General features: G+C 61.7%; 1 protein-coding gene across 2 annotated transcripts in view; it reads right to left on the bottom strand.

The window, feature by feature from the left end:
* COL2A1 (collagen, type II, alpha 1) overlaps positions 1 to 14,024 on the bottom strand; it is a 31,389-nt gene that overhangs the window by 3,902 nt on the left and 13,463 nt on the right. For both annotated transcript variants that reach the window (XM_005877380.2, XM_005877379.2), the window contains 31 exons: positions 12,434 to 12,478; positions 11,918 to 11,971; positions 10,354 to 10,452; positions 10,028 to 10,072; positions 9,836 to 9,934; positions 9,608 to 9,661; positions 9,130 to 9,237; positions 8,693 to 8,746; positions 8,504 to 8,602; positions 8,327 to 8,380; positions 7,783 to 7,881; positions 7,345 to 7,398; positions 6,929 to 6,982; positions 6,394 to 6,447; positions 6,129 to 6,182; positions 5,755 to 5,799; positions 5,469 to 5,567; positions 5,165 to 5,272; positions 4,769 to 4,822; positions 4,437 to 4,490; positions 4,027 to 4,080; positions 3,572 to 3,625; positions 3,166 to 3,273; positions 2,719 to 2,772; positions 2,240 to 2,293; positions 1,367 to 1,528; positions 1,041 to 1,148; positions 780 to 887; positions 468 to 521; positions 191 to 298; positions 43 to 96 (listed from right to left, as the gene is read on the bottom strand). In XM_005877380.2, the coding sequence (XP_005877442.1) occupies positions 43 to 96; positions 191 to 298; positions 468 to 521; positions 780 to 887; positions 1,041 to 1,148; positions 1,367 to 1,528; positions 2,240 to 2,293; positions 2,719 to 2,772; positions 3,166 to 3,273; positions 3,572 to 3,625; positions 4,027 to 4,080; positions 4,437 to 4,490; positions 4,769 to 4,822; positions 5,165 to 5,272; positions 5,469 to 5,567; positions 5,755 to 5,799; positions 6,129 to 6,182; positions 6,394 to 6,447; positions 6,929 to 6,982; positions 7,345 to 7,398; positions 7,783 to 7,881; positions 8,327 to 8,380; positions 8,504 to 8,602; positions 8,693 to 8,746; positions 9,130 to 9,237; positions 9,608 to 9,661; positions 9,836 to 9,934; positions 10,028 to 10,072; positions 10,354 to 10,452; positions 11,918 to 11,971; positions 12,434 to 12,478 (2,304 nt within the window). The remainder of the gene's footprint in view (positions 1 to 42; positions 97 to 190; positions 299 to 467; positions 522 to 779; positions 888 to 1,040; positions 1,149 to 1,366; positions 1,529 to 2,239; positions 2,294 to 2,718; positions 2,773 to 3,165; positions 3,274 to 3,571; positions 3,626 to 4,026; positions 4,081 to 4,436; positions 4,491 to 4,768; positions 4,823 to 5,164; positions 5,273 to 5,468; positions 5,568 to 5,754; positions 5,800 to 6,128; positions 6,183 to 6,393; positions 6,448 to 6,928; positions 6,983 to 7,344; positions 7,399 to 7,782; positions 7,882 to 8,326; positions 8,381 to 8,503; positions 8,603 to 8,692; positions 8,747 to 9,129; positions 9,238 to 9,607; positions 9,662 to 9,835; positions 9,935 to 10,027; positions 10,073 to 10,353; positions 10,453 to 11,917; positions 11,972 to 12,433; positions 12,479 to 14,024) is intronic.

The raw sequence follows: 14,024 nt of genomic DNA, 5'->3' as shown, positions 1-14,024 counted from the left end.
TGCCTCTGTCCGGGACTCAGTTCAGGACATTCATATACTCACTGGGATCCCACGGGCTCCAGCTGGTCCTGCGGGGCCCATGGGGCCTTGTGCGCCCTGTGAGGAGAGGGTGGGGGCAGCGTCAGAGCCAGGCGGGGACAGGGCCGCCTCCTCTGCATCCGCCATCGGGCTGGGCTCCCCTGGTACTCACAGCTTCTCCTCGGTCTCCCTGCTTGCCAGTTGGGCCAGCGGGGCCTGGAGAGCCAGGGGGCCCAGGAGCTCCAGGAGCACCCAGGGGACCCGTCTCACCACGATCGCCCTGTCAGGAGAGAGGTCTCAGGCTCAGAGAAGAATGTTCCAAAAGAGGCAAGGGAAGAAGGTGCTTCCAGGCTGACACAAAACTGACCCCAACCGACTCCTCCGCGGACCTATTAGGCCCAGCGGACCGTCCTCCAGGTCCCACTGCCCACAGAGACCCAGACACTCACCTTGACTCCAGCTGCACCATCTCTGCCAGGGGGGCCGTCGGCGCCAGGGCTTCCCTAGGCAAAGGGAAACGATGCTGTTAGAGCTGCCCCTGCCCGTCTCCCACTCTGCTCCCCTCAGAGCCCCGGGCTGGCTCTCTGTCCAACTGCGGCTTTGGGGCCAAAGCTTTCCCACAGAGCTCCTCCCGCCTTCCTCCTGAGTGCCCAAGTCCAAGTCTCCTCTCTCCACCACGACCTTCCCATGGCACCCGGTGCTTGAGCCTCTCAGCCCGGCCCATCCTGTTACCCTTCTCCGCGGTGGGACCCACCACTCACCTCTCGTCCGGGTTCACCAGCGGGACCAGTCAGCCCAGGGGGGCCCACGGGGCCAGGGGGCCCTCGGTCTCCAGATGCACCAGGAGCTCCCTGCTTGCCAGGCTCGCCCTGAAGGGACCATGACAGTGAGGATGAGCGTGGCCTCTAAGTGTCCCTGCCCCGGGGACAGGGCTGACGAAGGGACACCCAATGCTCTGAGGGAAGAGCATCCAGCCCGAGGCTGGCCCCCCTCACCCAGAGGAAGGGGCGCCCTGCACTCACCGATGGGCCGGGCAGGCCGGGGAATCCTCTCTCACCACGCTGTCCGGGCAGACCAACGATGCCCCTCTGACCAGCCAGACCCTGGGGACCTGGAGGACCATCGGGACCCTAAGAGGAAAGGAGAGAGATGAGAACTTGAGGACACAGAGCGGCCCAGCCGCCCAGCCAGCTGGCTGCCCACTCTGCGGGGAGCAGCACTCTTCCTGCTCTGCTCCCCTCCCCGCACCCCACAGCCCTGCTGCCCTCCCCCTGCCCCATGCTCTGAGCGAGGAAGCCTCTCCTCCCTTGGCCCTGGGCCGGCTGGCCTGGCCTGAGGCGGGACTTACAGAGGGACCATCATCTCCAGGCTCTCCCTTCTCGCCAGGGGCTCCGGCAGGACCTTGGAGGCCGGGGTCACCGGCTCGGCCGGGAGGGCCACTGTCTCCTCGAGCACCTTTGGGGCCATCTTTTCCAGAAGGACCAGGGGGACCAGGGGGTCCAGGGTTGCCCTAAAGGAGCAAATACAGGAAGTGAGGACTCAACTCACTTGCCCGTTGGGGCTGCAAAGCCACCGCGGCCCCAAGGACAGCGGTTCCCCTGGGAAGGGCAGCTTGACCTCCCCCCACCCCAGTCTCTCTCTCCGATCTTCTCTCCCACATGACAGTTCTGGGCAGCCAGCCCTGGCTTCTCCAGCCCCTGCCCGCTTGGCTTTTTCTAATCTACTTGGAGTCCCTCCTGTCTCCTTCCCTTTGGATTCCCCCACCCACCTCACCCCCATTCCTCAAGGAAGGGCGCAACCCCAGTTCCTCTGCCCCCTAAGCCTGTGCACCCACTCCCCCTGCTCTTCTGTGTTGCTGGTGAGCTGGATGCTTTTCCTGATCACTCCTCTCTCCACTGCACCCCCCTCAGGGCAAGATGTGTGACCTGCACAGGCCGGTGCACAGAGCGCACACAAGACATGCGTGTCCGTGACGGAGACGGTTATGCAGCCCCATGCTGCCCACCAGGCCAGGGTTTGAGGGTTCGAGCCCCAACCAGCTGGGAAGGTTGCCGCGACCAACAAAAGGGTCACCCCTGCTCCCCTTACTCCTCCCAGGGGAGGAAATGGCACAGGGGTGAGCCTGGGCTCCCTGGGGCCCTGTCAGGACTGGGCAAGACTGTGCAGCCCCTGCCTGCGCCTCACGTGCCCGGAATAAGGAACCAACCAGGAGAGCACTTACGTTGGAGCCTGGGGGTCCGACGCGGCCAGCAGCTCCGGGGAATCCGGTGGCTCCCTATGTGAAAAGAGGAGAGCCCCTGAACCCCTCGGTCCCTCGGGAGCTCTAAGAATTTAATGTGGGGGGTCTGAGAGGCCCATGTGGAAAGGGCCCGGGAGCCAGAGGGGAAAGGGCCTGGTTGGGCAGCTATAGCTTCTCTGCCTCAGGCTCCTGCAGGGGGCGCAGCGGGGCACTCAGCACCCAGGGCTGTCTCCCAGGATCCCTGCGCCCCAGCAGAGAGGGGCGCCCTCCCTCGGGATGGTCTCAGACGGGGGCAGGAGCAGGACTGAGGAGGGAGGAGGGGGTGAGTCCCAGAACACCACAGTGGAGCCCCTGCGGCCAGGTCTTTGTGAGGCCAGGGGTGCGGGTGTGAGAGAAGCTGCTGCCCCCACAGCACCCGCCCCCCACACCTGGGTCAGGGAGGGAGTGGGGGCCTCACTCACCGGGGGGCCTTGAGCACCTCGGGCTCCTTTAGGACCAGTCACACCAGTAGGACCCTGGGAGAGAAGGAGGGAGAGAGACAGTGAGGCCTGCTTACCCTGGGGAGGGCCTGTCTGAGCCCCAACAGTGGACTCCTGAGGGCTGATTTCAAAGATACAGCTTTCTTGGCACTAACTCCCAGCTCAGAGAAGCTGTCACAGGCAGGCCTGCCTCCCCGGCCACCTACATCTCAGGGCGGAGCAGCCCATCAGGCATTCAGAGAGCCAGTCACCTCTCCCCGTCACCCCTCTCACCCTGCTCTGTCCAGGGCTCTGCACCCTCAGGGAGACAGAGCTGCACTCTGTCCATCCCCCAGCCCTCACCACACACCCACACCCACACCCAGGAAAATAAAAGCCAATTCATCTACTTGAGCCTTTATCCCTAAGTACGAGCTCGGCACATCTCACCTGAGGCCCAGGAGCTCCAGAGGGGCCCTGCGGCCCGGGGGCACCAGCGTCGCCTTTCTGGCCGGCCTCTCCTTGCTCACCCTTGGCACCTGGCTGGCCATCAGCACCCTGTCCCAGGAAGGGGGAAGCAGTGGGTGAGCAGAAAGCCAAATATTTGTGGTTCTTCCAAAAGGGCCAGAGACTCTGAGCGGGTATGTGTGCGTGTGTCTGTCCACCTGGGCCTGAACGTTGGGCCTGAGGACTGTTGTATCCGTGTGGAGATGTAACAGGAGAGGAGGGACAGGACCATTTCTCTCTTGTTAAACTCTGCCCCTCCCTCCCCACAGGCTGCGAGGTGCCCTCAGGTCCCGGATGTGGAGCTGGCCTGAGTGGAGGGGCTGGCGGAAGGGTCCGCAGGGGCACTTACGGGAGGACCAGCGAATCCAGCGGGTCCGGGAGGTCCGGTCTCTCCACGTTCACCCTGAGAGAGAAGGGGGCCGAGGAGGGGTAAGGCCCACTGCCTGCCTGTTCTGTTCCCTCCGAGAGCCCAGAGCCCCTTTGGGCCCAACCCAGCCTCCTGCACTGCAACCCCCAGAGGGAAGGCCTCTGAGAGTAGCTTCAGGAGGCTCCGTCCTGAATAAAGGGACCCAGGTCCGAGAGCCTCTCTCGGTCAGAGGCCCTAGTGCCTCAAAGCCCTCCACCCTGATCACACCATGCAGGTGACAGGCCTCCTCCCTTCATTTCTCATCTCTCCTCCCACCCCCAGACCCCAGGGCAGGGAGGGGGCAGGGCCAGGGCTGGCAGGGCCAGGCTGAGGCAGAGCTGGCTCTCTTGCTCCCAGGGGCCTGGGGACAGAGACAGGCTCAGGGGGCAGGTACTCACCGGGGCACCTCGAGCACCAGCCGTTCCCGCAGGACCAGGAGGGCCAACTTCTCCCTAAGGGTGGAAGGGGGAGGGGTCAGAGGGGGGCCCTTTGAGAGCAATGTGCATCCGGCAAGTCCTGAGGATGGACAGGGGCTCTGGGTTCCCCTCCCCACTGTCTTTCTCCTGTTGCTTCAGCCACCACACCTGTGCGTGTTCAGGGCCCTCACTGAGTGCATTTCCCCTCCCCCCCCCCAGTCCCTCTCCACTCCACAGGGCACATGCCGTTGACTTTGCTTCTAAGACCCACATCCCTTACTCCTCCCAGTCCCTGGTGGGCAGCAGGGTGGCAACTGATGGGTGAGGAGAAGAAATAACAGTCCTTGGAAAGATATGAGAAGGCTCGATGGGGAAAGGGAGCCAGGACTCACCTTCTCACCGTTGGCACCAGCCGGGCCAGGAGGGCCAATGGGACCTGTCAGACCCTGGGGAGAGAAAAGGCAGAGGTGAGGAAGGCAGGGAGAGTTGGTCTGGGATGTGGAGCCCAACAGGGACTCTGGGACCCCACACCCGATGGCCCCAGAACTCCCTCTCACCCTGTGGCTCCCAGTTTTGACAGGAAGTCCCGGTGGTTGCCCAGCCCAGACAGCTGAGATAGGACGAGGGACTGCACACATACATGGCCCCGCCTCCCTGAGTGCAGGGCTGGGCACCTATAGGGCCCCTTGCATCTGGCCCCACCCAGCCCCCAGCATTCACTTACTCGTCCACCGTCCTTCCCAGGGGCTCCCTCTGGGCCTTTCTCACCAACATCACCCTGTGGGATAGAGAAAACGGGCCACCTCAGGGGTCAAGGTCACTCCAAGAAGCCCTTTGCCAGCTCAGTGTCACCCTGAATGGGGCTCCAGGGAGAGCTCGGACTCTGGCCAAGAGGGTTTGCTGGGGCCTAAGGGTGAGTGACAAGGAGTAACAGGAGTGAGATGGAGAGAGAGGTGGGGGGAGGATGTCACTAAAAGGCACACAGAGACTTTGGAGGGGGGTCTCCAAGTCCCTCAAGACAGGTAGCTGGGAACCTCACCCCTGGGTGCTGTGGGACAGGGAGTGAGTGTGGGGGCCATGGAGCATGGATCTGGGGGAGGCATGGCTGCCTGGTACTTACCCTGTCTCCCTTGGGCCCAGAAATACCAGCTGCTCCCCTCTCACCGGGCATGCCCTGCAGACCTGGAGGGCCCTGAGCCCCAGGGGGGCCAGCTGGGCCAGATGCACCCTAGGGGGAGGGGGAGAGAAGGAGTGTGTGGTGGGCAGCACCTCCCCCGGGATGCCCCTTTCCTCCTTTTCCTCCTCTGCCCAGACCTCCTTTCTCCTTCATCTCCCACTCCTCCCTCTCTCCCTTCCTCTTCCACCCTCAGCAGGCCTCCCAGGCCAGCCCAGAGGGCCCTGCCGGCAGGACCAGCCTCACTTACTTTGGGACCATCGGTGCCGGGAGTGCCGGGGAGGCCACGGGGACCCTGGAGGCCCTGGGCACCAGGAGAGCCACGTTCACCTGGGAAACCTCGTTCACCCTGTGGCAGAGACACCAAGGAGCAATTAGGCAAAAGAGATGGGGTGGAGGCCCAGGAGAAGCAGGGAAGTGGGGAGTGGAGGGGGAGCCCAGGACTGCAGGCAGCTGTACTGCTGGGAGGCCTCGCAGGCTGCACAGGGCGAGGCAGGCCCAAGGATGCCATCAGGGGAGGTCAGCAGGACACTCACTCTGGGACCCACGAGGCCGGGGGCTCCAGCTTCGCCGGGAACGCCCTGCAGAACAAGAAGGGTGATTGAAAGACTGGAAACTTTTATGTCCGAGCCCTGGCTGAGCATCCACCCCTGAGCTCAGACTGTCATCCAGAGCTGGGATGTGGTCCCAGATATCCCGGGCCTCAGGGGCTCCTCGTGCCCGCGTGCCTATGTCCGAGCCCTGGCTGAGCATCCACCCCTGAGCTCAAACTGTCATCCCAGAGCTGGGATGTGGTCCCAGATATCCCGGGGCTCAGGGGCTCCTCGTGCCTGCGTGCCCTTGTCTCTTGGGCATCAGAAGAGATCTGCCCATGTGAACAGATTGCAGATTCAAAGAGCCCCATACTCACCTGGTCGCCTGGTTTTCCACCTTCACCTGGGGGACCGGGAGGGCCAGGGAGTCCCTAGAAGCCAAAGTGATGAGCATTAGCAAAGGGGCGAGCTTGCTGCCCCCACCCTTCAGGGAGGCCCTGCACGAGGCGGGACAAGGCGTGCAGGGAACCCTCATTTCCCTGGTCCCCTTGAGTGGGGAGGCCTCCACCCCGGGGCCTGCTGCTGCCCCCTGAGCTCTGGAGTGGGAGGGGACTGCAGAGAAAGCCTGGCTCAGCGGCCTACCTGGAAGCCAGATGGTCCGGGAGCACCCTGCTCGCCTCGTTCACCTGAAGGTCCCTGCAGAGGAAACAGAGATGAGCTGAGCCAGGGCTCCAGAGTTCTGAGAGCCTCAGCTAGCGCCCTGGGCGGCCATGGGAGGGCAAGACAGACTCCTTCCTGCTCAGTGCAGGCCAGGGTGCTGCCTGTAGGCCTCGCCGTTCTCAAGGACAGCCAGGGTGGGGCCCACACGGCCTCCTCGGTGGGATACCCCACCTCGGCCGGGCGGCCATGGGAGGGCAAGACAGACTCCTTCCTGCTTAGTGCAGGCCAGAGTGCTGCCTGTAGGCCTCGCGTTCTCAAGGACAGCCGGGGTGGGGTCCACACAGCCTCCTCAGTGGGATACCCCACCTCGGCTCAGGGTTAGTCTAGTGTCCTGGATCAGCCCAGACCCACATCTGTCAGTTCCATTGCTGAGTGGCCTGAGGTTCCCCGCCTCTCTGCCTCCATCCCACGAAGCCCCTGTCCACAGGGCCACCTGAGTAGCTGGGCAGGTACTTACCGCGGGTCCAGGGGGGCCTGCAGCACCTGTCTCACCATCTTTGCCAGGAAGACCCTAGAGGAGAGAGAAGGGGGATGTGATGACACTCCTTCAGTTCCGCAGACCCCAGCCCTGGACAGGGGCACTGTGGCCCAGAGTTTCCACCCTCCACTGTCCCACACCCGGAACTCCGTGTCCACCCCTTCCCTCCCCTTCCTTCCCTGGCCCCTCCTGTTGCCTCAGTCTGTCTCCCTGGGCTGCTGACTGACAGCAACCAGAAGTCCCCCTGTGGGGACTCCCAAAGGGCCCAGAGCAGATGGGCTCGGCCGCAGGAAGCGCCCCTGCTAATGAGGGGTCCCAGGAACATGCTGCAGGGATGCCTCTCCCTCATGGGTGTTCAGCCAACACCACGGCAGGGCACGGGGGCAGGTACTCACTCTCAGACCAGGAGCACCGGGCAGTCCTTTCTCACCAGCTTTGCCAGGCTCGCCCTGGAGGAGAAAACGCAGGACTGTGAGGTGGAGGGCTTGGGTGGGAGTGGAGGGGAGAGCAGGCTGCAGAGCCTGGGGCTTGGGGCCTGATGGACAGCAAAGGCTAGAGCCGAGAATCAAGCCCCTTCTCTTACACCCAGAGGCATGAACTGAGAGCACTGCCCATGGAGCAATGTCATGGCTGAGCGGTCTCGGGGCTTTAGGAGCCCTGGGTGTCCCCGGGTGGCATGCACTCCTGCAGGACATGAAGGCCCCAGCTGCCTGAGGCACCAGGGACCCTGCTCAACCCTGCCCTTCGGTTAACTCTATTCAGGAGCCAGCCCTCTCCCCAGGGAGGGAGGGAGCACCACGTGGAAGGAAATGGAAGGGCAGACTGTTACTTACGTTGGCACCTTTGGGGCCAGGGAAACCCATGACACCAGGCTGCCCACGAGCCCCCTGCGGCCCGGGAGGCCCGGGGCGACCGTCTTCACCGGGGGCTCCCTGAAAGAGAGGGCACCGTTCTCAGAACAGACGCTCTGACCACATTCCTCCACCCAATACTACTAAGTGCCTACTGTGCAGCAGGCACAGGTCCAGGCACCAGCCAGACACAACATGTGGGTTGACCGAGGTTGCGACCAGCAGCCCACACCACACAGTGGGCTCCCTCGGTGACCAGGCACTGTTTAGCTTAGAAGTTTTGCTTCTGAAAGTGCATACCAGGCTTTGTCCTCCCCCAAGGAGTGGCCCAAGTGCACAAGGGGTGACATTTCCAGAGCTCACAGACACTGCACAGGCCACACCCGACCCCAGTACCTACCTACCGTCTGCCCCCTCCCCGTTTATCAAAATCCACAGGCTGTGCCCACCCAAACTCCTGCCTCTCTTCCCACCTGCTTCCCCGGGGTACCCCCAGCCCTCCCAGCCCACCCGATGAGGGACTTACAGAAGGACCAAGTTTGCCTTGAGGACCAGCATCACCAGGACGGCCAGTGAGACCCTTTGTTCAGGAGAGAGAGGAAGGAGGCGGTCAGAGCAGGTCCAGGGACCTCCCCATCGTGGCAGCACCGGGTTGAAGGGAACACGTGGGGGAGGCCAAGGGCAAAAGCAGCTCCGTGCTTACCCGAGCTCCAGGAAGGCCAGGCTCTCCGGGACGGCCAGGGTCACCGTTGGCTCCCTTGGGTCCAGCGAGGCCGCTGGGCCCTCGCTCGCCAGGGGCTCCCTACACAAGAACAAGAGGAGGCAGGGAGTCAGCGGGAGGCCATTAGACGAGGGATGCAGGAAGGGACCCAGCCCTTCTTCCCTGACTCACCTTGGGACCGGCCAGACCATCTTGACCAGGGAAACCACGGTTGCCAGGAGCACCCTAGGAAGAAGTGGAGAGGAAAAGCAGTGAGTTGGATGGGCCCTGAACCACCGTGGCTGCAGAGAAACTAGCCCGGCTCCAGGATCCATCCCTCCAAGCACAGTTTCTATGGAGCGGTAGCTACAGCTTGCAAGATTCTGCAAGATTGATTTCTTGGGCCTGTCTCGGCCTGTCTGGGAAGGAGCTCAAACTATTTCATGTCATCCAGGGGTGGGGGGCACAAAAAAGGAGAAAGGAGCCCTATCGCGATGGCGGTGGGGAGAGGAAAGAGGGGCATGATATTCAGAAGGTCACAGGACTCGGAGAGAACACGGAGCCACAAGGACTTGACTTCCCTCTCGGGGTCACACCCCAGTGAAAGTGGGGACTCCTGGCCCACTTACTCTTTCTCCAGGGGGGCCGATGGGCCCAGCACCACCAGGCTCTCCACGGGCACCTCTTTTGCCTTCTTCACCAGCAGGACCAGGGGCTCCCTGGGGGCCGGCAGGGCCCTAAAAACCAACACAAAGGAGAAACAGGGTGAGCCTTCACCTGGCCCTGTGCAGAAAGTGGCCTTGATCATTGTCTCGGGGCTGGGGGACTCGGGAAGGGAGGCCATAAAGGATCATCGTGGAAGAGCAGAAGTGGCCCAGGGGAGACAGAGGGTGTATCGTTCAAACTGTTCACAGTGGCCAAGTCAAAGACAAGAGCTGCAGCAGCAACTCTGTTACATGCCCTCCTCTGGGCACAGCCTGAGAGGTCCCAGGTGCAGGGCGGGGCTACAGAGGTGGTGGGCAGGGGGTGGGGGATGGCCCTGGGTCCCCCATCTCCACCCTGAGAGCAGCAGTGTGGAAAGACAAGGACTGGTGGGCAGATACTCACAGTTTCTCCCTTGGGGCCTTGTTCGCCTTTGAAGCCAGCAATACCAGGCTCACCCTTGACAGAGAGAGAGGCAGGTTCACCCTGGGTTCTCCCCGCGGACCCTGCCCCCACCTCCAGAAACCCTTAAAGGTGCCCACCCAAGGACACCAGGGCGTGTGTGGGAAGGAGGGAGGGTGGGGCTTGACTGCAGGGTGTCAGTGGGACTTGGGGTTCACTCCAGGCTCTTACCGTCTGACCTTTCGGGCCCAAAGGACCAGTTGCACCTTGAGGGCCAGGAGGACCCCGGGGCCCAGGGAAGCCGGGAGCACCAGCAATGCCAGGAGCACCCTGTCAGTGTGAGCAGAAGAGAGAGGCATCAGGAGAGGATGCGAGGGGGGACCAACCCCACCTGAAGGAGCTAAGTCCAAAGGCAACACTCACAGCAGATCCTTTGGCTCCAGGAATTCCATCTGTTCCAGGGTTGCCCTGAAAAGGGGACATGGTCACCATAAAATAAGCAGCAAAGCATAACCCCCAGCCTTCCCAACCCTCCCAGGTCCCGGGGCTGGGCCAGCAGCTGCCCTTTCCAGGCACTGTCCTGCTGATGCTGCAAGGATCGGATGGGGGGTGGAGGGAGACTTGTCTGTAGAGGTGGGGGTGGGGGACAAGCATCGGGTCAGAGTGAAAGTTTCCCTCACAGCGAAGCAGAGTCAAGTGTCAGGGCCACAGGCCCCAGGCCCTTCAGGCCAAAGAGAGGCTGCACTTACAGAGGCACCAGCCGGCCCGGGGGACCCAGGAGTGCCAGGTTCACCGCGAGGACCTTGAGCGCCTTCAGGACCACGAGCACCGGTGGGACCAGCTTCACCCTGGGAGAGACAGAGGGATGGGATGAGAAGACAGGGGCCGCGGGCCTCTCGAGGACCAGCAACAGTTTAGGGCCGGCTGTAGGCCTGCACCAAAAGCTGAGCCAGCCATGTGCATCCACCCTGCACGCGAGCACGCAGGGCCGCCTGACCGAGCTCGCTGGCCTGGTGACTTCCTCCCCCTGCCTCCTTCTCCATCTCCCCTGGAATCTGTGAACCACCAGAAGCAAATGCACGGTTACACGCTACAGCAATGGGCGCCGTGGGGTCCCATCAGCACCCACGGGAAAGCCTGTGCCGGGGGTCCTGCCACCCCAGTGTGGTGGGATGATGGAGGCAGGGCTGAGACTGGCAGGTACCTCTATCTCCCCCCTCCACCTATTTTTCTCGGTTACTGAGGGGACGGAGGCCCTGGGCCATGGCAGCTGAGGGCACTGCTCCACTGGTACCGGCTGATGTGAGGACACCGCTCGCTACCCCAGGCCGGCCATTAGAATTGAGCCAGAATGCCAAGGCCAATGCGAGCTAGGACAGCGCCCACTCTGCTCTTCTCTGCTCTTCCCTGCTCTGACTACGGTCCAGTTCTTCCTGGCTTCTGGTAGTCCCCACCCCCGAAATGGCTTCTGCTTTTACTTTCATTTTTTCCTCAAAGCTGCAGCTGGTGAGGTCTGGGCTCTGGCAGGCAGTCCCTGGGGAGGGCTGCTGACCTGCAGGGAAGGCAGGGCCTCCTCGGGTTTCTTCTCAGAACATTCTTGCTCACTTTTGTAATTATTATTTTCTAAAAGTCAGGCCCCCTCACCTTCCGCTGTCCCTCTTCACAATGGGTCTCCTTCACGGGGCTCCCAGGGCCTCAGACACTGTCTGGTTGCCATGGAAACCCCCAGGAGCTAAAAGCAACCTGATGCCAGTGACCACAGGGAGGCTCCTTATTCATCTCCTGCCGGTGACAGGGAGAATTCCCAGGGACGTGTGCACTGGAATCCCTGCTGTGCCACCGGGCCTTTCCCTGCACTGGCTGGCCTTCCACTGGCCTCTATTAATCCTCAGAAGGACTCAAATCTCAGGGCTTGGAAGAGCCAAGCCCCTGATGAAGCCGGGAGGGGGAAGCATGGAACCGGCTCCCTGCCCCTGTCCATGTCCCTCCAACTCTCTTCTGGGTCCAGATTTGGATGAGCTTTGCCTTCTTCCCTTCCATCCCTGGTCTTCTGCTCCCTCCCAGGTCTCCGGCATCTCTCCACCTTTCTTGGCCTTCCCCTCTCTGAAGCTGTAACTGTAGTACCTCTAGCCCCTTATCCTTCCATCTCACGCTCCCTTCTAGCTGGTGACTCTGTGAAAACGCCTGGCTCTTTTCCTTGGAGAACAGTGGTGGGGTGGGAGACATTCCTCAGAAGGGAAGGGGATTGTCCAGGAGGCAATCAGCAAAGGACGTGGGGAAAGGGGTTCCCGACTCAACCAGCAGGGCACTCACCTTGGCACCGGGAGCCCCAGGGAAGCCAGGACCGCCAGCAGGACCCACGGGACCCTGGAGGAAGGAAGGGGGTACAGAGGTGAACCCCGTGTCTGGGCGGAATCTCTGCAGACCCCAGAGTGAGCGACCCCACACTTCCCACGCCTTTCCACCTTTGTATTGACGTGGCTCTACATCCATTGAGGCTAAAAAGTCCCTGGATGAAACCTGTCCCCACTGCCAGTGCCCCCAGGCCTGGCTTCAGAGGCAAAGCAAGACTCTGGTAAGAAGCAGACACCTCCCAGCTCTCTCTCTATCTAGCCCTCCTCAAAAAACTGCTGAAAAGTTGCTGAGAAAAACAAACCATGGCTTTAAAGCTTGTTATCCACAAGCTCGAGCACCCTGCAAGGATTCCTCCTCCCCCAGGAGAAGGCTGTGCTTACACCAAACAGCACTGAGCCTCGCGGGGCTGCTGAAGGGGCCTCAGGACCACACCTTCCGAGGAGGAAATGAACTTAGAGGAGGAAATGAACTTACCGGAGGCCCTGCAGGGCCTGGTTGACCATCGTTGCCCCGAGCACCCTGTGAGCAAGGAGAAGGAAGCAGACATTGTGAGAAGTGCCACCTCGGTCCCTCCCTGCCCACAGCCCACCCACACAGACACTGGGGCAATGCTGTGCCTGGGTGTCCCAGGGCTGAGCATGAGGCTGGCGAGTGACGAGGTGGGAGCCTCAGACAGAGGAGAGGCCTGGGCTGGGCATGAGCAAAGGGGAACTGTGGGACAGTCCGATGGGAGGGAGCAGCCCTGGCACCCCTCCATGGTGGCTGTGTGAATGAGTAGAGGGGGGGGGGGGGGGGGGGGGGGGCTGCTCCAGAGAGCTCATTCTCAGCTTCAATAAAACTTGGGTGATTGGCCAGCTGTTCCATTGTTTCTTTTGTTGTTGTTGTTAATCCTCACTCGAGGATATTTTTCCATTGATTTTTTAGAGCAAGTGGAAGGGAGGGAGGGGGAGAGAGAAACATCCATGTGAGAGAGACACATTGATTGGTGATTACTTGCCTCCTGAATGGGCCCCAACTCGGAGGGGGAAGGAGGAGGGAATGAACCAGGTAAGTGCCCTTGACCAGGAATTGAACCCTTAGCCCTTCAATGCACAGGCTGAGGCTCTAGCAAGGAGCCACGCCAGCCAGGGCCCCATCATTTCTTAAACTTCAGTGTCGATCTCAAATATCCCCACTTTCAAGGCCAAGTTACCATTTAAAGATTCAGAGAACTGAGCCAAAGGAAAATAAAACAACCGTGGAGCAACCTTGACTGGGATCCTCCCACCTGCTCATAGCAGGCAGGCTTCCAGGGCTTGGTGAGCCTCCCTTGAAGCCTTGGTCAAGGCCTCCCCGGGGTTGACTCCAGCAGCCTCTGTACTCTGGCCCCTCCCTACCTGCTCCTAAGGACACTAAGATGCTCACAGGGTGTCTGCCCAGGAAGAAGCTCCATGATGGGGACAAGGTACCAGCACAGCCCGAGGACCACATCGGAGCTCGCGCCCCCGAGGCTCCTTTACACAGACAGGCAAGGCTGTGGCTCCCTCTCTCTCTAGGACCTGCACTTTGAGGGTTTTTCCCCGGGTTGGTGGTGAGCACCCCTCGGTTTATCTTTCAAGGACCTGCAGGGCCCAGGGAACTTTCACCCAAACTCCTGGCCCCGTTAGGCTAGGCTGGGCTGGGCCCGGCACCTGGTCCTTGGCAGGGGACTAGGGGGGCTGAAGGCAACCTTTCCCCGCCCACCGGCCTCTGCCTCTCTGCGGAAGCTGCAGAAGAAGGATGCTTTAGGGGGAGCTCATGTTTTAAATAAGACTCAGCTCTTCTTCCTGGCTGTGCTCCATTTCTCCCAACTGGCATTAAGCAGGAAAGCAAGGGAAGACTTACAAAAATGTCAGAGGGAACATAAAGCCTCAGCATTGGCCAGAGTGCCTTCTGGGCTGCCCTGGCTGCTTCTGGAAGCTCTGGGGAACCCTCCCTCCAGGGCTCCGCCAAAGGAGAGGCCCGGGCTGGGCATGAGCAGAGAGGAGCTGTGGTGAGGCTCCGAGAGGCCAGAGCTGGGGTGGCCTCCGAGGCTCTCCCTGCAGCA

The sequence above is a fragment of the Myotis brandtii genome, unplaced genomic scaffold, assembly GCF_000412655.1.
Source record: "Myotis brandtii unplaced genomic scaffold, ASM41265v1 scaffold517, whole genome shotgun sequence".
Taxonomy (NCBI): Eukaryota; Metazoa; Chordata; class Mammalia; order Chiroptera; family Vespertilionidae; genus Myotis; species Myotis brandtii.
Note: the sequence above shows the minus strand (reverse complement) of the source record. Positions and strands in the feature narration are given on the sequence as shown.